Source organism: Telopea speciosissima, chromosome 2 (genome assembly GCF_018873765.1).
Source record: "Telopea speciosissima isolate NSW1024214 ecotype Mountain lineage chromosome 2, Tspe_v1, whole genome shotgun sequence".
In the NCBI taxonomy this organism is placed as follows: domain Eukaryota; kingdom Viridiplantae; phylum Streptophyta; class Magnoliopsida; order Proteales; family Proteaceae; genus Telopea; species Telopea speciosissima.
Window position 1 is genome coordinate 65,673,936 of NC_057917.1, and position 23,402 is coordinate 65,697,337.

The 23,402-nt window shown below is 41.0% G+C and overlaps 2 protein-coding genes across 4 annotated transcripts; one reads left to right on the top strand and one right to left on the bottom strand.

Moving 5' to 3' along the window:
• Positions 1-3,550: 3,550 nt before the first annotated feature.
• On the top strand, positions 3,551-10,618 carry LOC122650164. Its single transcript, XM_043843486.1, has 5 exons — positions 3,551-3,812; positions 4,321-5,235; positions 6,041-6,241; positions 8,723-8,918; positions 10,107-10,618. The coding sequence occupies exons 1-5, from the start codon at positions 3,693-3,695 to the stop codon at positions 10,289-10,291; spliced, it is 1,617 nt and encodes a 538-aa protein (XP_043699421.1). The 5' UTR covers positions 3,551-3,692; the 3' UTR covers positions 10,292-10,618.
• Positions 10,619-17,900: 7,282 nt separating this feature from the next.
• LOC122652185 (BES1/BZR1 homolog protein 4-like) lies at positions 17,901-21,982 on the bottom strand. Of its 3 annotated transcripts, none has more exons than XM_043845862.1 (3): positions 21,435-21,982; positions 18,468-19,231; positions 17,901-18,371 (listed from the first exon to the last, which is right to left on the bottom strand). In XM_043845862.1, the coding sequence occupies exons 1-3, from the start codon at positions 21,648-21,650 to the stop codon at positions 18,368-18,370; spliced, it is 984 nt and encodes a 327-aa protein (XP_043701797.1). In that variant the 5' UTR covers positions 21,651-21,982; the 3' UTR covers positions 17,901-18,367. The 3 variants fall into 3 exon arrangements, with proteins under 3 accessions (XP_043701797.1, XP_043701799.1, XP_043701800.1); XM_043845864.1 differs by having other exon boundaries at positions 17,901-18,368; positions 18,466-19,231; XM_043845865.1 differs by lacking the exon at positions 17,901-18,371 and having other exon boundaries at positions 18,464-19,231.
• Between the last annotated feature and the right edge of the window lie 1,420 nt (positions 21,983-23,402).

A 23,402-nucleotide genomic window follows, 5' to 3' on the forward strand; every position in this document is an offset into this window, starting at 1 on the left:
ACAAGCCTTTGTGACAAGAAGATTTTCCCAAAATTAAGTGACAATGATATTTCCACCTCCCCTCGTCTCAGTTGCAAATCTAAACCACCCATTCGGAGTTGGAATCCATAGTTGTGGAATGAAATTCAAGCTTTAATCAAACTCTTGGGGTTACAAAAATCTCTAGTTTTTTTTTTGAAAGGTATTACAGCAAATGCTTGGCTTGTACAAGATGTACACAAGCCACTTGCTGTCTTGCTCATAGGACACGTGGCACTTTTTTGTTTCATCTTAATTTCTTAAAAAGACAAACTAATAGGCCCAGGTGTCGCTATGAAAGTCAATCAACTCATTCTCCACTTGCTCTTCAATTGTCTCAACTCTCAAACACTACGAAATATGAAATATCTTCTTCACCATCTTAAAAAATATAAATAAGAAAATTTTCTGTCTGAGAGTGTAGCTTCCGCACCAGCACCCATGTGTCATTCTTTCTTGTCCTTGTAAAAGAATCATCCTATGTTCTATGGATTGGACCAATGGGGGGCTGTTGATTGGCTCTCACGAAAATATAGGAACCATGCTCCTGGACACGGAACACTTTCCCAATATATAATATAATAAGTTACTCTCCGTGGGCCTCTAGAATCTCTTTTGGGTGTAACAAAAACCAAGAGAGAAATTCTTGGCCTGTCCCATCTTATTCGTCCATTGTATTAGGATTCTGAATGAGTGTTGGAGTTAATGATAACATATAGCATATCACCATTTCATCATGGTTAAAGCAAAACTTAATTCATAAAAATATGAATCAATCGTAGTTTTCATAACCGTATCAAAAGGTGAAATAGACATTGCACGTTTATTGGTAGGTGAGGATTTGACTAAGGAGGAAAATAATACTCAAATGCCACATTTTTAAATATGTAAATTTATGTCTACCACCCTTGGGGTTTCAAACAATTATGTCTACTATCCTTCGAATTTCAAAAATTACTTCCGTACCCCTAAATAGTAATTCTGCTAGTGTTTTAAGGAAATGATAATTTTGCCCCTTTTTAATTGTTGCACTTGGTAGAGAGTTATGGATTATGGAGATGGTCTAACCATGATGGTTTACCAGAGAAGAAAAGAAGAAGAAGATCAGAAGAGGAGGACAGAGTTCGTCGGGGTTTCAGGGAAGTGCACTGGCGAGTACGGGTTCAAGGAGCAAAGGTGTTTCAGTGAAGTGCGCTGCCAATACCCTTTGGGGTTTCAAGAAGATGTTTCAGGAAAGGTGTTCAAGTGAGGGATTGAAGAAGAATCATGGTTTGTCTTGAATTAGGTGAGATGTTCAAGGAAGGATAAGATAGTCGTAGAGGGAGCAACAACGGAAGCGGTCTCCGAGGGCTACTCCGACAATAGCAGGGGACTCCGACAACGAGAGGAAGGAGTGAGAGAGGAGAGAGAAATTAACCTGCAAGTTAGGGAAACAAATGGGAGTAAATATATAAAAGCACCTTCATTAAGGGTACTATGAGCATTTAGTTAATATTTTTGTGATGACATCATCACTTAATTGTTTTCATCTAACGGTAAGGATATGTTTGTAAGAATCTTTCAAAAACAGGGGAAGTTTATGAAATCCTAGAGATGGTAGACAACTAGACGTAATTGTTTGAAATCCCAGAGGGGGTAGACGTAAATTTCCCTTTTAAATATAATAATAAAAGGAAAAGAACACTGTTCGATCCCATGGCTCTTGATCCTTGGCACAAGAACAAACAAAAATACCATCCAATCCCTCTTGAATAAAAAATCTCATCCGACGGTCATGCATGGCCAGTGCACGATCATGCACACATTTGTCAGATGTAGTTGAAGAGGGTGCACCATAGACCTCATCCTTCATCCCACAACTTTGTGCATGGTTGTACATCAAGCATGATCGTCCACAACACCTTTCATGTAGTTTATTCCATTTTTTGTTTAAGGGAGAATGTTCTTTGTGCCACAGCGCAGGCTGCGCCCAAGCACATGGGCCTGCCACTTAGGGGGATAGGGTGGTCATTGCGCCCACCCCCATGTGCCTGGGCGCAGCTTGCGCTGCGACACAGAGAACAGCGCTCCTTTGTTTAAACTTTAAACCCAACAAGTTGTGTTTTTTTGGTTGAACCCAACAAGTTGTTGACTCCAAAGAAACTATAGTTTTGAGTACATTGGCATTCTTCGACGCTCAATGGCCCCCTCCCTCTCACCTGTGTGATACAGGCTATGTCAATTTCTCTGGGGTAGCCCAACTTCAATTTTTAAGGCCTTGGGTGAATCAATGGTCAAGATTTAGGCGTGTGGCAATGGGGCCATTAGGGAATGTGGAACCCCACCCCGTTCCTTGATCACTGTTTGGATAAAATAACATCTTTACATGGGCTGGTAAAAAACAAATGGGTTGGGCTCAGTCAACAGTCTTCATTTTATCCAAATTAGCAAATCAGATGTGGGCTTGGGCTGGGCATATAGCCGGAGATACGCTTTCCCTACCTGCCACCTGTATTTAGGGCCCAACCCAATTTCTAATACCAATTTGGCAATTTCCATAAATCAACTACAAGCTAAGGGGGAATGCTAAGATAAGCCCATAATCTACAACTAAGGGGGGAGGGGAGAGGAGTGCCTTTTTGGCACAATATGCAATCCAGGAGAGTTGATAGGGACGACGGGTAGGCCTACTTCCTTGCTTTCCGTTGAGGTGGGCTCCGTTCTACCCATTGGTTGACTCCTTTGTTGACCATGCCACCTGAAGCAGCAGCCTGTTGGTAAGCTTCGTCCAGTATTAGGCTAACGTCCTTGACCTCCTAGGGGGCATGCACTCAACTTGCAATGCCTCCAACCAACCAAGCTAGCGGTTGTTTCCGGAAATAGAATGATTCACAAGGTTCCCTATAAGCTAAATCCCTTTTTGTCTTATTATTTCCGTCTCATCATCTTTCATTCTTCTTTTTTCTGATTTTTCAATAAATTTATTCTGGGACTAACCCAACCTTTAGGGCGACATCGTTTGGAACCCGTTTAAAACCGTTTAGAGGTAAATAGACCCATAGCCCGTTTAAGGTCCGATTATAGCAACCTGGTTATAGTTTGAGACCGACTCGATTAGCCAAATGTTTAGTTCCGACCGGTTGAACCCTCCCCCCCCGCCCCTTTTAGTAATTGCCCCTATTTTCAATCGATAAACCGATAGTACTAGCCCCATTCGCGTGGAGCCAGGCATGGCAGAGATTCCACCCAACAGTGGGGTCCATGGGCGGCTAAATCCGTCAACCGTTTAGATGGAATCACAGGAAGAATGGTCTCCCATTCAAAAAGCTTTCGCGAGTCCACACTCCACACGGGACACGGATACAGTTCCCAGCACGAAAGGTAGAATCATTAATCCTATTTCTCTCTCCCTCTCCATGGGTATTCTCTTTTAATAACTTCGCCTTTTAACACACTCAATTAATCGAGCCAGGTCCTCCCAGTTCCTTAAATAAATGGGATAGCTAGCTGTTTAAGTAAGTTGGAAGGTTAACGTTTCTGTTCTCTATTATCTCTTTCCTATATCATCTGCCCTCATCAATTTGTTGTTTTTATTTCCTCGACCTGTTTCCGTTCCAATCCATCTATCTATCCAAAATTAATGTCGATTCTCGACTCCTGAACATCTTTACTGAAGCTAATCGGCAGCCTCATTAATGGAGCGGGATAAGCTGTACCCGGAAATTCCTACCGAAGAATACGTCTCTTTGGAGTCTAGGGTTTCTCTTCTTGCAATCGGAGGAGAACATAATAACCAGAAACCCTTTTTCGATTCGGTAATCAAACTCTTCTCCACGGATTCTTGTTATTCCCCCTGAATATCTTTGTTTTTTTTCTGTGTTTCTGTTTGCTTTTGTTTAAAAAACGAGTGATTCAGGACGAATTGTATAGCAAATACGCTCCGTTTGTTGGAAATGGATTGGGTGTTGTTTAGCTGGAAAAGGATCGAAGTTTTATACGTTTGATTTAACTGTGGCTAATTTGAACAAATTTATAGTTTCTCTACGAAGAATCTGGGTTTTTTTTTGGTTCATTATGTACTAATCAATTCCCTGCATGTTTTTTGGGTGGTAGAGGGAGGGGGCCGTTTTTCGGTGACGGGGTTTGATTATATGCTGAGTTCTTTTCTCTTTATTTGTGGACTAAAAGTTAGATGTTTATTAATTTTGTTTTGGATTGTTTCTATTGAATTGTGGTTTGGGAAATGATGACAATGGAAGTTTGTGGGATTTTTACTTGGAATTATACTGACTGGTGGAATTTTGCTTGGACTTTGGTGTTTAGGTATCTGGGGAAACTGAGAAATCCTGCGAGAACATAATTTCTACTGGGACTATTGGCTCTTCGAACCATCACAAGAGTCAGCCCTTAGATTGTGATGCTCAGATACCTAGGGAAAGTGGAGAGAAGAATCATGGGCAGAGTGATTCTAATGCTAGCCAAAAGAAACAAGGCAGATATTTCTATTATGACTCACCACTTTCTGAAGAAACTGGGATATGGATACCTGTTTCTGTTCCTCCCATGTTTGAAAGTGAGCATGAAGAATGGGCCAAAGGCTTTGGGTCCAATGGGGGTTACTTTCCGGAAGGAGATATGGACTGGAATCAATTCATCGGAGAAGACAAAGAGCTGACCATGTGGGATGTGGTGGTTGAGATGCTGCTTGCAGCCCGTGGGAAAGTAACTGCTCTTGCCTCCAGTGATATCCATGGGTGTAGGATTTCCTGGATGTCGAGCCATCTCCTTGAACAAGCTTGGGAAGAGATGGCTCAAACTCTCACGGAAGCAAACTTTGGTAATGCAAAGGAAATTCTTGAAATGGAGCCACCTAAATGGTTGTTTGACAGTGCTGCTTCTGCTTGCATGCTGTGTAGTGTTCGATTCCATCCCATCATGTGTTCTAGGCATCACTGCCGGTTTTGTGGTGGGATATTTTGTAATGACTGCTCAAAAGGAAGGAGCTTGATGCCAGTAAAGTTCCGCATGGGCGATCCACAAAGGGTTTGCGATGTCTGCTGCGTGCGGCTTGAGTCTGTTCAGCCTTACTTAATGGATCAAGTAAGTCGTGCTTCACAATTGCCCACACAGGACCTTACTGACCTCAGTACATTGAGATCATGGGTAAACTTTCCATGGGGACAGTCAATGGAATATGAGATTTACAAGGCCACGAACACAATTCGGGGTTATAACAAGGTATGAGCTGAGGCCTGCTAATATTTTGTCTAGATGAATGGTTGTTCTTCCTAATAAAACCTTTTAATTCAATTATTCAAATGCGTGTGTGTACCATCTTTTGGTTCCTAGTCCCTAGATGCTCTCTGTTTTTTGCTGGGAGTTTCTAATTTTTCAAGTCTAAAGATTCATCCAACGGGGTAATTAAGGAAGAATGTAATAGCCTACTATGTTCATAACGAATTCCTTCAAAGTTTGGTGCTTAATGTGTGAAACTTAAAGTGCGAACTTGATGGAAAACTTCTGAATTGGTTGAGATGAATAAGGATGGTTTGAAGGGCTTCCCTATGTCAAAACTTGCTGCTTTTTTGAAGAAAATTCTTAACTTTATCTTGGTGTTTGGATTCACTCAGAAAGATCGTTTTAGAAGAAAGAACTTACTGTCCCCTTTCAATGTTTGTTTTTGAGACTTTCTGGATGTCTAGAAAAAGCCATTGCTTGAAAATTTAGCTTTATTTGTACCAGAAGATCCATAATTGATGCCTCAGATCTTTCTGATGTCTGAAATTTGAATGGACCCAAAACAGTTGTGTTGGATGCCCCTTCCCCTCTCCTTTCTTATGTCATTGTATAATGCCAAGGGAAATTCTTTGCTAGTTACTACCAAAATAGAAAGATTTTTTAGTGAACTGCTAGCTATATTGGAAATGGTATCTTTTGAGTTTTTTCGTGGAATTCAATTAATGTTATCTGAAGTGGAGACATGTCTTTTTTAGTTTCCTGAAATTTTAAGAAGGCTAACAAATGGTGGAGTATTATTCTGCAGGTGGGTGTACTCAAACCTGAAAGGTCAATTCCAGATTCGATTTTGAGCCAAGCAAAAGGCCTTGCAATACTTACTGTTGTGAAAGTTGGCATGATGGTTACCTATAACGTTGGAACGGGGCTTGTAGTTGCTCGTAGAGAAGATGGGTCATGGTCTCCACCCTCTGCAATTTCCTCATTTGGTGTTGGATGGGGAGCTCAGGTATGGTAGTTCTTTATCTTACATTCATTGTACACCTAACCACAGTTGGTCAATGAGTTTCTTTCTTGCTTGTCGTGTGATGGATGAAGTTATGTTTCGGTGACTAGGTGATTAGGTTTTCAGAAATTGATGTAATGTTGATATTGAGTTTCTAGCAGGAGCAAGAAGTAATGGTAGAAAGATAGAGAGGAAAAGAAGCAAACCTAGAGTCACTTAGAAGTTGAAAATATTGAACTTCACACCTTAAAAGTTGAGTAAGCAATTGGATTTTGTCATAGAAGGGAAGGTGATGCAAACCCGAGAGGGTAAGCAAGCCAAGATCGAATTTGGAAGAGAATAGGTAGGTATGACAATAGATAGCTAGGTTGTAGAGCTGGAGTCCCACCAGTCTACCAGCCGTAGGAATCCCACCTAGGACAATCCCCAGGACTCCCACCTGGGTTGCTGAGTCTCACAGCTCTTGTTTTTCACAAGAGGATTTTTGCTTTCAAAATTCTGGTTTTTTTGTTTAGAGCAGCGAGGACTTGCATTAATATAGAGATGGGAATCTTAAGTACAATACAAAAACATTAAAGAGACCCTTAGAATTCCAAAACCCTTTTGGATTCCCCATACATAGATAACAAATCCTAAACATAGATATCTGCCCCCAAAACATAGAAAACAAAACACAAACATTGAACCCCACCCCCAATACATAGGAAACATAAACCAAGAAAATTAACTTACTCTTGGAATTCTAAAAGACACTAAGAATACCAAAAGTCGTCTCCAGCAACTGTTCCAAAATAATGGACCCAAGTGGACCCAAAAAGAACTATATAAAGTAAACTCAACAGGGTCAGGTTGGGACAGCAAGGACATGCCTGTGGCTTGGGCTGGTGCTGGCCTTTGGACCAGCATTTGGCCCAGGTTCTGGAAAAGAACCTTGTGAGCCAATTTCTCCCTGCATCAGAAGGAGAAAGAAAAAAAATACTAAGTTTAGATGGATTTAATTTTAAATGGAGGATTGGAAGTCCAGTTCTTTCCATGCAAGATGTGAACTCAGAAATATAGAACATGAATTGTTAACTTTTCAAACTAGAGAGCTGTTACTGAAAACACCTGAAATGAACCTGGCTTGATACTCTACATAAACAGGAAAATTAAGGACTTTCAATAAAAAAACAGACAACATGGCAAAGAAAATTCTCCCAAGAGAAAAAACTGAATTTCGTTTAATAAAATAAGTCCAAGTGCAGTCTTTCGTACTCCGTCTCTTTTTCATGGACTCAAAGGCTTAACTTCTGAGTAGTCTACTGTTCCTATTATGACATAAAGAGAAATTATATTTACATTCCTATATGGCAACTAGAACTCTTACAACATTTCCTAAAGTTATCCGAGTTCAGACTTGATAACAGCTGTAAAATTCAATTTGTCATAAACAGAATAGTCACTGGGTTGTTTAGGCTCAGCATTCAGTGGTTCCAAGCAATTGGTAATATTCAAAAAAGACACTTATACATGACGGGGATTTAGTGTTTTTTTATTTTTCCTTTTCTCTTTCTTTCCCTCCCTATTCTTTTTGATATTGCGAAGTGGTGAGCAATGCTGTTCCAGCAACATCTGATGCATGGTTGCTGGGTCAAGAAATCAAACGACTTGGATGCTTGAAGGTTTTCTTTAAGGCTCCGTCTGGTTGCAAGTTAGGGGTTGTAATCATTACCAATAATGATTGTGTAGCAAACCCAGAAACTTTCAAAAACTTGCAATTAAATTTCGGTTTATTTTTCAACTAAATGCCTTGAATTTGAATAGGAAAATAAGGATTGCATTTGAAAATTTATATTATCATGTTTGGTAAGACTTCAAGTTACACAATCATGGTTACAAAAGTTTCCATTTTTCTTTGAAAAAAACTGTTCTTTTTGGGGGGGGGGTGAGTAGCCACCTGTTTTTCCTGTCCCAGATGGTGTCCCAACTACAATATAATCAGGGGGGCAGCCAGGACAACCATAGGCACCCCAAGCTTCTAGGATGCCCCTTTGAAATATTGGACACAGAATTGGTGTTGTTTTTGTCACTATGTTCCTGATTTTCAAATAAGAATCCAGTATAGGTGAGTTTATTGTTAAAATACCTAGGTGACCCTGGGAAATGGCTGGGTTGGTAGCCTAGGTGGTTAAAAATGAGTTTAAAGTTTCATAAAATTGCTGGAGTGTCATTTCATAAAAACGTTATCTAGTGGTATTCATCCAAAAGATAGGATAAATGGAACCTAGTGACACATGGACCTGGCAGAGTTTGCCATATGGTAAGTTGTCACAAAGGAAAAATCAGCAAATCCTCGTGATGTTTGATATCCTCTGTTTTTAATTTACCTCCTCCTTAGTATATGAATCTTTGCACCGTCTTATGTGCTTATGGGGTAATCACGTTTGTAATGCACTCGTGTTGCAACTGTTGCTGTTGCTTATTGTGCTTTGTTTTTTATTGCAGGTTGGAGGGGAGTTGACTGACTTTATAATTGTATTGAGGACAAAAGAAGCTGTAAAGACATTTGGTAGCACTGTGCATCTCTCAGTTGGAGCAGGTTTAAGTGCAGCGGTTGGCATTGTTGGACGTAATGCTGAAGCTGATTTACGTGCTGGTGATGGTGGTTATGCTGCTTGTTATACCTATAGTTGTAGTAAAGGTACCTTAAAGATTTACTTGATTCTGTTCGTCACTTTTTTATAAGTATTTTTAAATCCACCTTGATTTAATGATTCCGTTAATAATTCTCTGTTCCTGTTAAATTGTATTATCGGGGGTCTATGACACTTGGTGCAATACGTCAAATTTAGAATGGACTGTATGTTATTAGGGAGGCTAAAATTATTTTTGTTGTGTGCTTCTCCTCGCATGGTGGGATTCACACCAAGGATTTAAAATTTGGAATTAGAGATGGGTTCGAGCTGCATAGATCGTTATCCTGATGGGCTGACCTGGTCATGCAGTGCTAACCCCGAATTAATGGAGGCCAATGGGAGATGGCTAGCAACGGGATTGCTGGAAAAAGGACAGAACCAGATTTAGGAGAAAACTTGTCAATGCAGTTAAAACAGATCGGATAGGCCAAATATTAAGGTCGATTGGTCTATTAGGTAAGTAGATTAACTCATCAAAGTTTAACAGAAATCTGGCGGTTGGATTTTAAGATACTGAAGTATCCTATTGTAGGTAGAAAGCTTAAAACCTAGAGAAAATAGCACAGATTCAATGAAGATATTAATTAGAGATTCAGGCTGGTAATTGAAAACATAAATCGGATCTAGAAATTTTAGATTTGAGGAATTTGAATAGAATTAGGGTTCGAGAACGTGTCCGTGTATGGTTGGGAAATCCTGCCTTGCCCACAACCTTGCCTGGTGAATACCTCTCCCATAGATTCTTGATATAAAGTAGGTTGCCTCAGCAACTTCTACATATGTAACCATAGGAGAGGTGGTTTCCAATAACATTTCTTACTTCGCTATTGACAGATTCATAAATTATAGGAGTTATAAAGATAGGTTGAAGCCAATATTCTTTGTACTGATCATCTGCATTGGTTTTGTCACACAACTATGAAGGGATAGTAACTGCACCTCATGTTCCAATATGTCGAAAGTTACAAATACACTAGCTTTTTGATTGTGATATAGAAATCTGCACTCCTTTGCATGCATTGATCCAATTGCATCCCCCTTTGGTTTGTGTTATTCCTGGTAATTGTTCTTTGCAAAAGTTTTCCGAGTTTCCAACCCCCATGGGAAGAAGCATCTATTTTGGTTCATTTTCTCTGTAAATTTTTTGCTTCCACTGGGTCCATCATTTAATGAAAGTATGGTTTCCCTCACAGGTGCGTTTGTTGGTTGTTCGCTTGAAGGGAGCATGGTAACCACACGCACACTGGAGAATTCACGATTCTATGGTAGTTCGTCCATCAATGCATCAGACATTCTTCTTGGGTCATTGCCAAGGCCCCCTGCAGCTGCCATTCTCTATCATGCACTTGCCGATCTATATCGTAAGTTTGAGGGATGACTCGGTTGATTTGGCAAAATCACCAGGAAAAATATTCCCTGGCTAGGATTCACTTGATGATTTTATGTGCAGCTCAAAAGAATTCAGAATTCACGATGTCAATTCTTTGTTTCAATGTAAAGTAATTAGATTGTGAAGGTGGTTGTACAGCATGAAATTTCATTGAAGGGAAAAAAGAAAAAGTCCACTTACATTTGGAATGGCTGCAATTGTGTTTATAACTGGGGCAGAGAATTCACTAGCCAGTATTAATTGTACATATATGCTGTTACCAACTGATTTTATGGAGGAAATAAAGTTGTGATAATAATATGGGTTCAACAAAAACATTGGTTCCTTTAATTATTTTCATGATTACCAAAACCTTTTGTGGTAGTTATATTTTGGGCAATGACCATGGATAAAGTAAGACGGATCTATGAAGACAGCCCAGCTCAGCTGATTCGCTGAGCCCATTACCCGAATGAAAAGGAGATTTAATAATTAAGGCATGAACCTTAGAGGTGACAGTTTCAGATTAAACGAAGCTGGCCAATTTGTGAAAAGGTGGTCTTTCTATAGGTGCCATGCCTAGTAGGCTAGTAGTGAAGTATAACCCTAACTATTTGCAACTTGCAGTATTTAGATTAATCCATGTGGTAGAGGACTCATATACAATCAGAAATGCAATGGAGAATAACCGCTGGGATCGGCAGAGAGCATGGTTCTAAGTATCGGTATCGTATTGTCCATATCGGGTGATACGTATCAGTTTTGCTAGTCAATGATACCGATATTGTATCGATAGTATGGTACAGACAAGGGGTAAAATGGTTAGAAAACTAAATTTTAAGGAATTTCAAGAGTAATTTTATTCTATACAATCGATTCAGGTCGATACTGTATTGGTATTGTATCGATTTTGCATGTTGTTGATACCCGTTCCGATACCGTGCACTAAAACCATGGCAGAGAGCTTCACCAAACAGGGGGGGGGAATGCAAATGGGAAGGCTCAGAAATAGACAATTTACATGTGCCCCCCTGATCACGGACAATGAACTCAATACCTCTTGTTCTACAAAAAAAAAAAAAAGAAGTCAATACTTTGTCATTTTGTCATGGTTGAGAGCAGCATCACAGTTTGCCTTAACGAATCCAGTTGGAAGGGCCTTCCAAGAACCATAAACGTCAGAAGGCTGATGGGGCTGGGCTGTGTAAGGACCTGACTGAGGCTTTGTTGTGGCATTGATGGCAGTCTGAGCGATCTCCATAGGGGACAATTGTTTCCTATTGAAGATTGAATCGTTTCTGGCTTTAATCCAAAGGTAAATTTTTGAGTCTTCATTTTGAGGAGCAATGTAAGAGAGAGAGAGAGAGAGAGAGAGACAAAGCTGCCAAACCACAGGGCTCTCGCGAAGGAGCAATCCAGGAGAATGTGATCTGGGGTTTCTGAGGGGGAGCCGCATCTATGACACATTGGATCAATGGGAACATTGTGGCGGTAGAGAGCCTCACACGAGGCCAAACCATTGGTGCAAGCGCACCACAAGAGATTCCTTATCTTAGGCTGAGTGTGGGAGTTCCATATCCTCTTCCGAACAATATCTGGGATGTGCTGCCATTGAGAGTGATTGAATGCCTATGGCCTTGCTGTGATTGCTGTTGTAGATTGCTTAGATAGAAGGTGGTAGGCAGACCTTACTGTAAAGCAACCATTTTTGGATTAGCCCCAAATCTCAACCCCAAGTTCGAAGATCAGGTTGAGGGATCAATAAGTTTTGAGACACTTTCAAGAGGTCAAGATTGAAGTCTCTGCTGTGTCGCACGATGCGTACAGCAGCGCTCCAACCAATTTTTTCCCCATATATTGACTTATTCATCATTCCCCATCTTCCATATAAGACCAGCTATCACAAGCCTAAGAGGGCTGGTGACCACACTCACCTCCAAAAAGTTGGTATAGGGAAAATAAATAAATTTGATAAACCTTGTCTACATTAAGTCTGGTTGATTAACCGCCAAGCGACTTTAGATAGGAGGCACTGTTATGGAGGGTGGAATCCCTAAATCCCAAACACCCTTTTTCCACTGAGCAATTAAGAAAGTCTCTCCCAAAAAATCCAATGGATTTTCAAACCATGATCAGCTTGACCCCAAAAGAAATTTGATGCCGTCTTTTGAAGGTGATTATGTTGAGATTTTGGAAGCTTGAAATCCATGGGACCTAGCAAAATTCGTCAAGGAGAAGGCCATCGATTTGAACAACACTTCTTTGCCTACATGCGATAAGAGTCTATGCTTCCAACTCTGAATGCAATGGGAGACTTTATCACTTATGGAGCTGAAAATTTGAGCCTTCGAAAAACCAAATTTTGTTGAAGGCCTAGATACTTTGAGGGATCATCTCCATACAGAATTTTGGAAAACCATCGCTTACTTTGAAGGGTATTGTGGTTGAAAGTAGTGTTGGATTCTGCCCAGGTTTATCTGTTAGTCACTGGCATGACAATAAAGCTCCACACAAGCTTTAAGATTACAGACCTCTTACAACTTCAATTCTGAGAAGAGTTAGCAATTATCTGGAAAAGGTAGGTAAGATATTGGGGGTGAGGGAGGGACCTATTCCATACATTTACACCTTTAACAAGATGGTACTCCTCAACTTGGGAAGATAACCAAATTGAGAGCCTGAGAGCACATGATGAAGATGGCCACTGAGAGAGGGTCTCTGACCCACATACATATCGGACATATCGGTGGCCAAATTCTATCCCAAAATAAGTAAGGAAAGTCGTTCAAACTCAAATTAAAAGTTTTATTAGAATTATGAAAATATAATCAGATGGAAATGAATATAAAATACAAGATGACATCTTTTGTAATCTTAGTTACTTCATCTACTCATTTTAGGTTGAAATTATGCTAATGAAATGTTTGCGTGATCGTCACTCATAAGAATGTATCCATGTACTACACGAGGCAAATAGTGAAACATGATATTTCACTAGACAAGTGACATCTAGATTTTCACTAAATTCAAACATCAAGACTTGTAATAACTAGGATTAAAATCTTCTGCAATACCGGCGGGGCGATAGTGCACATCCGACGATACAACAGAGGCCATGTGTCCCACTTGGCCTCTGCTATGCCGTCAGATGTGCACTACCGCTCCACCGATACTGCAGAGGATCCTGGTCCAACTAACTACCAAGAGGGAGTCAGTTGTATTGTGTTGAGGGTGCATGTCAATATATATTATACATGAAACAGCATATGACAAGATTTAAATCTGAAATTTAAGGCCTTGCCCTAACTATTCTATCTTCACTGGAGAAATAGACCCGTTTTTTCTTCTTTTTTTTTTGAAAACAACTGGAGAAATAGGTGTGCAATCTAAAGAAAGCCCTGTAGATTATGCATGAACCCAGATACCATACATCATTCACAAAAGACAAACGAATCCAAATTCAAAGATTGGGATCAACTCTGGCATCTTTGTTTACGGTATAGTAAAAAAGTCAAAAGCGGCCACCTACTTCTACATATACCCTATGATTTTATTGAACGGTTATAGAATCGTCAGAAACTAAAGTTGAGCTCCAAACTGAAAGTACTGGACCTGGAGAGAGGAGAGAGAGAGGTGTTCATAGTGTTTTTTTTTTTTTTTTTTTTGGGGGGGGGGGGGGGGTAAAAAGAGAGGTGTTCATATTTCATAGTTGAAATTAGTAGCAGAGAATAGAATCAGTACCACAGATCCCACTGTGCACAAGAACCGATGTACAACAAAGGAGTCTCGTGAGTCGTGACAGTTTAACAGCAGGTGTTCGTACTACTGAGAGTTAAAAGAGCAGTAAAGGGCCTGATCGAGTCTGAGAGACCCAGTCCTTTCCCTCCCTTTTAATTGCCCATTAGAATTCAGAGGAGCTGGTTGCTTGGTTGGGTACTTCAAACGCGTACCCAAACGCTATTAAGGGCATCTTTTTAATTTTTTTCAAGTTAAGAGAACGAAGGTACTATACGTTTTTGGGACTAGGCATGATGGGGCTTTCTTTTGTAAGGTTGTTCCATCACCTCAATAGTACGGCTGTCTCCCAAGCAGCAGGGGGTGGGGGTGGGGGTGGAGGACTGGGGGTGGCTCACAGTCTTACTGGCTCTCTAACCTGTACAGTATAATCCTCCCCCTACCCCCAAATGCATCCAAGAGATTTGAGATTTGAAAGAGCTAATCAATTTAGTAAACAGTGCCTATAGCTTCCATTGTGAGATGGTCTTGCCTACTATGAACTCCAAAGCCCAACCCAAGAGAGAGAGAGAGAGAAAAACACAGGTGCACCTTAAGTTCTTATTAAGAAAATGGATAAAGTTTCCTGCATTGGGGCGCACCCGACACATGGGGGGTGGGCAAAATGATCGCTCCCCTCCCTAAATGACCCAAACCCTGCTCTTGTCTCGCCCTGTGTCTGGACGTAGTCTGTGCCCAAATGTGCTTTTGGGTAGAGAATGTCATCTCGAAAGATAAAACAACAATGAACTGAATTTCCCTCCGCCCATGATGATTAGGATCCCATACACCATGGGGTGGGAGAGGATGAGAAAAGATGTCAAAAAGACATTTTGGAGACATACTAAAACCTTAGGAGGGGTTTATGAACCCTAAGATGGTTGGTGAACCGTCCTATGTGGATAGGTCCAAAAGGAATTGTTAGATATCTCTTATGTTGACAAGATGTTTGATATTTTTTTTGATTTCTGAATTGACCACTTGTTAAAGTAGACTATGGATAGGGATTTTCCTCTCATTTTCTAATTCTTCTTTCTGTTTTAAATATCTCCAAACAGAGTTTCCAAAGCAAGAAGCCATTGGCACGTGAAGTTTAACAACGAGCATATATAGTGATTTTAAGAATCTAAAGTTTCTCCAAAAGTATTATCTAAGCTCATAGATTTTGATTCTCTACTCACCTGAATAAATTATAACAAGAAATGAATCAGGAATTATTTTAACGCAAGACCTCATGGCATAGGAGAGGCAAACAATGCAGCCTCACATTCTATTTCCCCCAAATTTCTTCGGTTTGGAGATCGTTGTTGGATGAGAAAACTATTCCATAAAGTGAATGGAATCAAAGAGTGGATTCTACCAATACCTTGGTAATCCAAGGACTTTTCAAAACAAATGCAAAGATTGCAATGCCAAGAAGAGAAAGATAGAAGTATATTGACATTGATTCAAAAAAGAAAAAATAAAAAGATAACAAAAGAAAATGGTAGATCAACATTCCATTCCTGGTCTGCTGATGTTGATAACATGGTGCTAATGACCTGCGGATATTGAACATGATGTCCAGTGTTTCAAACCTACTAATGTTGATAACATGATGCCCCTGGCCTACAGATGTTGGTAGATCACATGGTTGCCTTGGCCTATTGATACTATAACATGATGTCTTCGCTTCTGGCCTACAGATGTCAACATGATGTCAAGTAGCCTGCTGATATGTAGAACATGATGCCTCTTCCAAATGTTGATCCCCCCTCTAAGTAAAAGATGAAAATCTTATATATAGACTAAACTTGTAGAATCTTGAGTTGTGGGTAGTTATAGCAACTTCCATTTCTCATTTGAATTTGAATTTTAACTCTTTAGGTGGTTACATAACTGTTCATAACCTCCTACACGGCTACACCACCTTCCCACTTTGTTTTTTTTTTCAAATTCAAAGGAACCTATTTCATGGCATACTAGGTAGTTTCACAACTATCCACTTCTTTGAGAGTTGGTTGTAACCACCTTGCTGACCGTTCGTCAGTCGCTGACCGTTTATCAGTCATTGACCATTTTTTGACCGACTGACTGTTTTCAGTCATTGACCGTTTCTCACTGACTGGCCATTTTCGGTCATTGACCCTTTTTTGTGATCGTTTTTTATCATTGACTATTTTTTACTATTTTCGGTCATTGATCGTTTTTTGTCTGACTGTTTTCAGTCATTTACTAACAAGTTAGTCTTGACAAAAGTAGATTTCGATCTATTTGTCTATTGATCGAAATAGACCGAAAATCAGATTTCAGTCTATTTGTCTATTGACCGAAATAGACCAAAAATAAGGTGTTAACACATTCATAATTTTCCCAATCCGTTTTTGTTTTGTTTTGTTTGTTTTTTGGTTGTGATAACAAGCATTTATTAATAATACCCAAATGTTAACTATAGCTCTTAGCCTCTCGAGCCAAAATAAGATCAAGTGAGTCTATATAGTAAACTAAGGCAATGTTTGTTATGTACTTTTGAAATGCATTTAGGTGGATTTCGCATTCTCAAGCAATAAAAACAACTATTTTTATTATCCAAAAATGCAAAAGTAACCTAAAATGCATACAAACACAGTATAACTTACTAAATCCTTAGAATCTTATCCAACCGCTAAATAGTGATGAAATCTCTTCACACGGACTGAAGAGAAACTCTATTCTTACATATTTTACCAAAAGGATGGTGTTCATCTGTCAAATTATTTTGTGAATTGGTTTTCCTTGGTACAATGGCTGAATTGCATCTTCATTCTCTCACCTAAATTGGTCCCTCGCCACTCCTTCCTACATTAAAATACAAATACAAACTAGAGAAATTAATACAGGTAGCAACCTTTTCGGGCATGTTAAAGGTTCCTCCCAATGAAGTCTAAAGAGCCCCTCACGCGAGAGGCTAGCTTTTTAGCTGTTATTGTCAGGGGTAATTAATGCAAGATACAATGAGTCTTAAGAGATCATTCCAGCCAAAACCTGAGAGCCAACTCTTACTTTAAACAGGTTAGATTCCTTAAGCAAACAGACTCTTCCTCTGAAATCCCAGGTTTTGGGCTTGTGGTCCAGGCGTCCATCTGCTGCTCAGAAGCTAATGAATGGTCCCCTTGAACCAAAAAAGAGAAAAGCCAACCCACTGTACACATTAGCTTTGCAAGCATGCCACCAAGTAACAAGGCAAGCTTTGTTAAGGGTCGTTTTTTTAACTTCCGATGGGCAGAACGGTCTAGTAGCAGGGAGACTGTTACTGAGAATTCGGTCCATATTTATTAGACAGAGAAAAAGACTCAATACTTTAATGGCCACTAATGCAACAGAAACAATAATGAAAGTGTAAAATGGAGCACAGTGGATCCTACTTTTGTTAAATTTTAGGGGTTTCCTTTCTTCCTTCTTTGGATTCCAAAGGCTCTACTGTGATGAGAGTCCCCACTCTCCCACTGACATTTTAAAAAGGAATCACCACTCACAGTCACACCTTCAGCTAAGATTTTTACATCAAATGGCAATTCCCTTTAGAGGTTAAGATAGTGGGTCGGGTCCACTCCACCGATTTGTCGCCTACAAATGACTTTTTACTGTTTGTGTCTCTTCCCCCCCTAATTAAAAAAGATGGCTTTTAACCCACTAATCATAATGAGGGAATCCTATTGCACAAGAAATAAAAGGGAAAAAGATAGGATAAAAGATCAGGCAAGGGAACAATATAAATATATATCACAGAAGAAAACTAATATAATACTAACATCGAGAAAGACAAGGGATCGTCACACCTTCCAAATGTAAGTGGAGTTGGCCGTTGAGGTTTAAGGGATCCTTCTTGCACAACCACCAAATATCCTTTCTCAATGGCAAACCCAAAATTACAGACACCAATCAATATCTGTATTCTAAACTTTGAATCAAATAGGAAAAAGAAAATAGGGTGAAAAAAATAACAACGAAAAAGGAGAACCAAGGATGAAAACCCCCACCAGGCCACCACCATAAACTATATAATTTAAAATTTTGGATTAAAAATAAAAAGCAAACAGCCACTTCTACCCTCTTATGTATCCTTCCTCAATCTTCCAACCTCTGCTAATCCCTTCCCCACCTCAAATAGTAGATGGATCACATCATTTTCCTTTTTAAGTCTTTCTACTCTTCTTTTTTTCTGAAACCAAATTCTGATTCAGTAATCCATGAATAAACAAGTAACCTGTTCCATTTTCACAAAGAACCAGAAGCTTATAAAGCGAGAGAAGATGGACACTTCATATATCTCTTTCTTTCTCACGCCCCCATTTACCTGAAACACAATCAATAAAATTTGCATGAGAAACGTAAGCAAATAAAGATCAACACAAAACCATTCCATTCAACCAAACATTAGGTTGTACCTCACCTGGTCCTTGAGCTACCAAGAGTGAGCTCCAGGTCGTCTGATCCACATTCTTCATGGATCCTTTCTCCTTCCCAAGGCTTCACTAGTCCTGTTGCGTTGCTTCCAAATGCAAATTCATCTGAGAACCCATCAGACATAGGAACATCAGCAGTCTGGTCTGAGCCCCCAGCAACAACCGGTGAGCATGTCCCACTTTGCCCAGGCGTCCACATGCGAGAGCCCCCACCAGCCAAGGCTTCATCCTTGAAGCCAAATGGGTTTGATGAGACAAGACTAAATGTAGGAGATGATGGTCCACCTTGAGGGAGCCGTATACCCGCAAGCCATGCAGAATCAGGGATGATCTGGCGCCCAGGACTTGGTGGGGTAGAAGATGGTAGGAAGGAGTAGTGATGTCCACCCCAGGCTGGGCCAGCTGCTGGGTCATCCCAATCAGTCTTTAGTCGTGGTGTGCGGGCAGTTGGAGAGCTAAGTGGAGGGGTGACGGGGGCACTTATGGAGCCACAATGGATGAAGAGATGGTGGGGAAGCTTGGAGGAAGAGGCTGAAGATGATGCAGAAGACAGGTTTTTAAGCCATGGGATGAGGGAATTGCCATCAGCAGTGGTATTGGCATTGGCCGCATAAGAGGACGAAGCTGGGCTAGTAGGGAAGGAAGAAGGGCTTGGGTTATACGATGCACATGGACTGGGATGGTACGAAGAACACGGGCTTGCTGATGCAGACCCTCCAACCACGTCCATGCGCTCAAGAGGCTTACATCCCTGTCAAATAATGGAAAATAGGATATATATTCAAATAAAACAGCGAAAAGTCAAAAACCCAGATATGCTTCAAGTGGGTTACAAGTAACAACAGTGTCGACTACTTTGATTACATATCCCTTTTAGGATTTTACGAGATTTTCATTTCAGGTGGATTTCCAGCACAGAACGTCTCAACTTTATCAAGCCAATGAGCCATCGTTTCAATTTGGCTAAAAAATCAACGAAACCAATATTTCAAGTACGCATTCACATTGTCTTCAATTGTAAAACCAAGATCCTGCAGGCATTAATGGTTCACATTATCGAACATGAAGACATGTACCCCCCCATGTGGTCCACTATTTTCTTATCTTTGACATAGACTATTCATTTGATAGTACCAGACATCTTTTGAGTGGGACATGCCACAAAAATCAGGTTTATTAAAACAATTGCAGCTGCATAAACCAAGTCTTATCACTGAATCAGAAGAAAATGTCCTCAAGCCTGTCTATTTTGGTTCTAAACTCCCACCGAAAGGATAACCATTAACAAGTTCTCCACTGCCGAAAGTAAAGTAGATGGTAAAACTAAAACTGGAATGAAGACATTTCGGTACACACAAGATCTTAATCACAGAAGGGTTAGGGGGATCACATGTCAAGCCAGAGAGGTATCTAAGAAATCCTGCAGGATATAAAAATAGATCAGAAGAAGGAACCATAACCAGGCCAGAGATTGTAGGATAAGTAACTCCAGATCAAGGGTAATTCAAGGAATGGGTATATAATGGGCATCTTCCAAGCCATTAGATCAACTCGACAAGATAAGCAGACACGGACACCACTTAACAGCTAAGCTAAAAGAAAAAAAATACTAAGACTCAGATTAAAGCGGGACGTACTGTCGACGACTGTTCCCCGGCGTGACACGTATCCCCCGACCGGTGGTACGGGTAGGGGCCACAAACACAGAAGACTGGCTTGGATGAGAAAAAATTCGAGATCTCTTTTCCCTAATGAAATATTCTAACATAAACTCTCTGTTCTCAACAACTCAAACCCCCAAAACTACACTCGCTTTCGTGGGAAAATATAAAATTAACCGGGAATCTCGCATGTATGCACGATTAAAGTACTCTCATTAATCGGCCACCGGAACCCTATATGCCCGGACATTAAAGTGACCAGAATAACCTAAAAAGACGTACACAGTTGCTGACGTTTCAATGCGAAGTTTCAAAGAACACGAGAAAAGCCAAGATTTGATTCCAGAATTGCCCTTAGACACTGATGAGAACTGCAAGTGATCGGAAGTCGGAATCTCCCAAAGAAGAACGCGGCAGAAGTCCAGAACCAAACAAAAGAGCCTACATTGAATCTAGGAGAGGAGGAGGAGAGGTTCCCAAAATGGCAAAAACTACCCCTAATGAATCACGTATTTCTAGAATCTGGTAAGAATTTTGGGAAATCTTTCCTGACGATTCACAGGGGTACTGTCGTCTTTCTCAGTCTGCAGGCTGGTTTCAGTCGTTCAGACTTTTTTTTTTTTTTTTTTTTCTGGGGATAGATAGTCGTTCAGACTTCAGACCCCCGGTCGTCGTCCGTGTAAGTAGAATCAGAGAATCTTTACGTTTCACGGGTCAAAGAAAAATACAAATTTGGAACAGATCCATCTAACGTGCGCCAGTAGGGAAAAGCAGTTCAGGAATCTAAGACGACAGATCCACAAAAGAAGGAAATAACAAAACAAAAGAACCAGAAAAAATACGAGCGAAAAAGGGAAGAAAGCAGAAAGGACGGTCATTGTTTTGCAGGCCGACCAGGCCGGCGGGACCGGAGCATAGGACGAAGAAACCTATAGTTAACTCCGGCGCACGTTAGCAGATTCTGCAAAAAAAAAAAAAAAAAAAACTAGTAGGTGTCGATAGATTCACCATGCTTCCTACCGATGGTCATACGGTTTGGTATCAAATTTCAAACTAAAAATCAACAAAACCCGAAGACGAAAGTTTTCCTTCGCACAAAAGTCAAAAAAGGTGGGAGAAAATCGAAGGCAGATCCGGTGAGTGATCTGTCTCTGACGATTAACGGAGCAAGCTCTCTTGAAATATCAGAGCACAATGTTAACTTGCGCCGGCTGAACCAAAAATCATAAACCAGTAGAGACCCGAGAAAAAAAAAAGAAAAAAAGATTTACAGAAGGCAAAGCCACTACATACCTTTCTGTAGGTGGTGCCATCTTCTTCCACAGTCCAACCGGCTTCGTTGCAGAGAGCTTTCAAGACCTCATTGTTGTCACAGTGCTTAGGAAGCTTGTAGTTCCCATACAGTCGCAGACCGGCATAGATTTTCGCCGCGATAGCTCGCCTTCTCCTCTCCCTTCTCTTGTTATTCTCCCTCTCCTTCCATGTCGGAAGTCTCGTTCCGGACGTCATGGCTATACAATCAAATCAATTCTTCCCAAGACCACCAAGAATCAACTGAAACACCTCGAGAAAAGCAGATCAAACGCCAAATCCAGCAATTCTACACTGAATAACAAGGCACAAAGCAAAGATCCAAGGCACTCGCTAGAACTGTAATATTACCGCTAAGAAGAGCAGATCCATGTCTATTTAGCAGATCTCTCGCCTAATTCAAACAGTAAGAATGGACGGAAATCCAGATCAAAATCGCGGGAGTCCAAACACAAAACCGCTCGAGAAACAGGAAAGATGGTTTTTATTAGAACCAGAAATCCGAAAAAGTTCGCCGAAGCCACGTATCAAATAAATGAGGGGTTGGGGGAGAAGCTGGTGAGCTAAATACGACACATGTTCCCAATGGCCCCTCTATATCTGTGGAAATTACTCTATTTGCCATTATTTGTGCTTTACTTCTTACAACTTTATCTGTTTATTCCCTAAGTCCGACTAGTGGAATTATGGAGTAACTGGGAAGCTTGCATTGCGTGAGAAGCTGAGGTTACAATAGGAAATAAGGAGAACGTGCGGCGTCGTTAATGTGATTTAATGGTGTTTAAGTGATTAATTCTCCAAATAAGGCAAATTAATAGTTTTCATTATTTGCGAGCTCTGTTTCAGAGTCTCGACTTTCAACTCTCGCTGAGTCGCTGAGGCAGTGCGCATTGTCTAGTAGGCTCGGCTCAGCTCGGCTCGATTCAAATTTCAGAGTTTACACCGTGGTGAGGGTATAAAGGACATTACAAGTGTAACATACGATGATCCGTAACTAGGGTGTAGGTTTGGGGCATCTACGTACAGAAAGAGACAATCGGCGCAACTGACATGAAGGTACTAAGGGACAAAGACACACTCCCACCACCCTCTCTGCCATTTGGCTCGTTCGTGTCAGAGCCTCCGTTTCGTACAGGGAAAGGGTTGGTGGGTGAGCAATGACTTGACTGAGGATGGCTGAAGAAACGACGGTGGGGGGTCCATCTTTTGTATACGTGTCAAGACTCAAGAGGTTAAGCATGTGTACGAAAGGATAGGTCGGAAATCGGAACACGGTGCACCCTTCTGCTCTGCGGCGTGAGGCCGCGCTGTCAGTGTGTGGGCGGGGCACGATTATGCGGCCTACGGTCTCTTCACCCACTTAACCCCTTTCACGTGATACTAAAATCCCAAACAAACCCTCTCTCTCTCATCGAGAGAGGGAGTCGGTTGCGTGGAGATATGGAGATGGAGATGGAAAGGGATAGGAAGGCACGAGTGGGACCTACGAGCCACGACACCTAAGATTTCACCATCGCACGTGCAACAGCTCCCCGGACGTGAGAGTGTAAGACCGGTCAGCGCTTAACTGGATTGGATCGCACCATCTCGTGTCCGCGGCTGCACCTTTTCTTTATTTCTTCCCTATCTTTACGGGGTTACCCGGTTACCGGTTTCTTTTGGTGGTGGGTCCCCGAAGAGGGTATTTTGGGTATTTAAAGTGGCAAAGATTGCGGGCAGAAAGCCAGAAACAGAGAGAGAGTGAGAGCAGAAAGGGTGGGGTGGACCTGGGAGATGATGGAGGGGGACCACAGCCTATGACCTAATGATCTAAGCGGTGTGGGGTCACATGCAAAGCAACCCGATATGCCTGCCACCCACGAGGCATATCAAATGTGTTTTTGGGAAGAATCACTATACAATTACCATAATGTCCTTTTCAGGTTTAGCTTTTCTTGAGAACATCTTCGT

Bases quoted from the DNA above. Each gene is read 5' to 3' on its own strand.
- LOC122652185 (XM_043845862.1), bottom strand. From the start codon at position 21,650: ATGACGTCCGGAACGAGACTTCCGACATGGAAGGAGAGGGAGAATAAC. The intron at 19,232-21,434 runs GTATGTAGTGGC...ATTATTTGACAG, and splicing joins ATGGCACCACCTACAGAAAG to GGATGTAAGCCTCTTGAGCG.
- LOC122650164 (XM_043843486.1), top strand. From the start codon at position 3,693: ATGGAGCGGGATAAGCTGTACCCGGAAATTCCTACCGAAGAATACGTC. The intron at 5,236-6,040 runs GTATGAGCTGAG...ATTATTCTGCAG, and splicing joins CAATTCGGGGTTATAACAAG to GTGGGTGTACTCAAACCTGA. The intron at 8,919-10,106 runs GTACCTTAAAGA...TTTCCCTCACAG, and splicing joins TACCTATAGTTGTAGTAAAG to GTGCGTTTGTTGGTTGTTCG.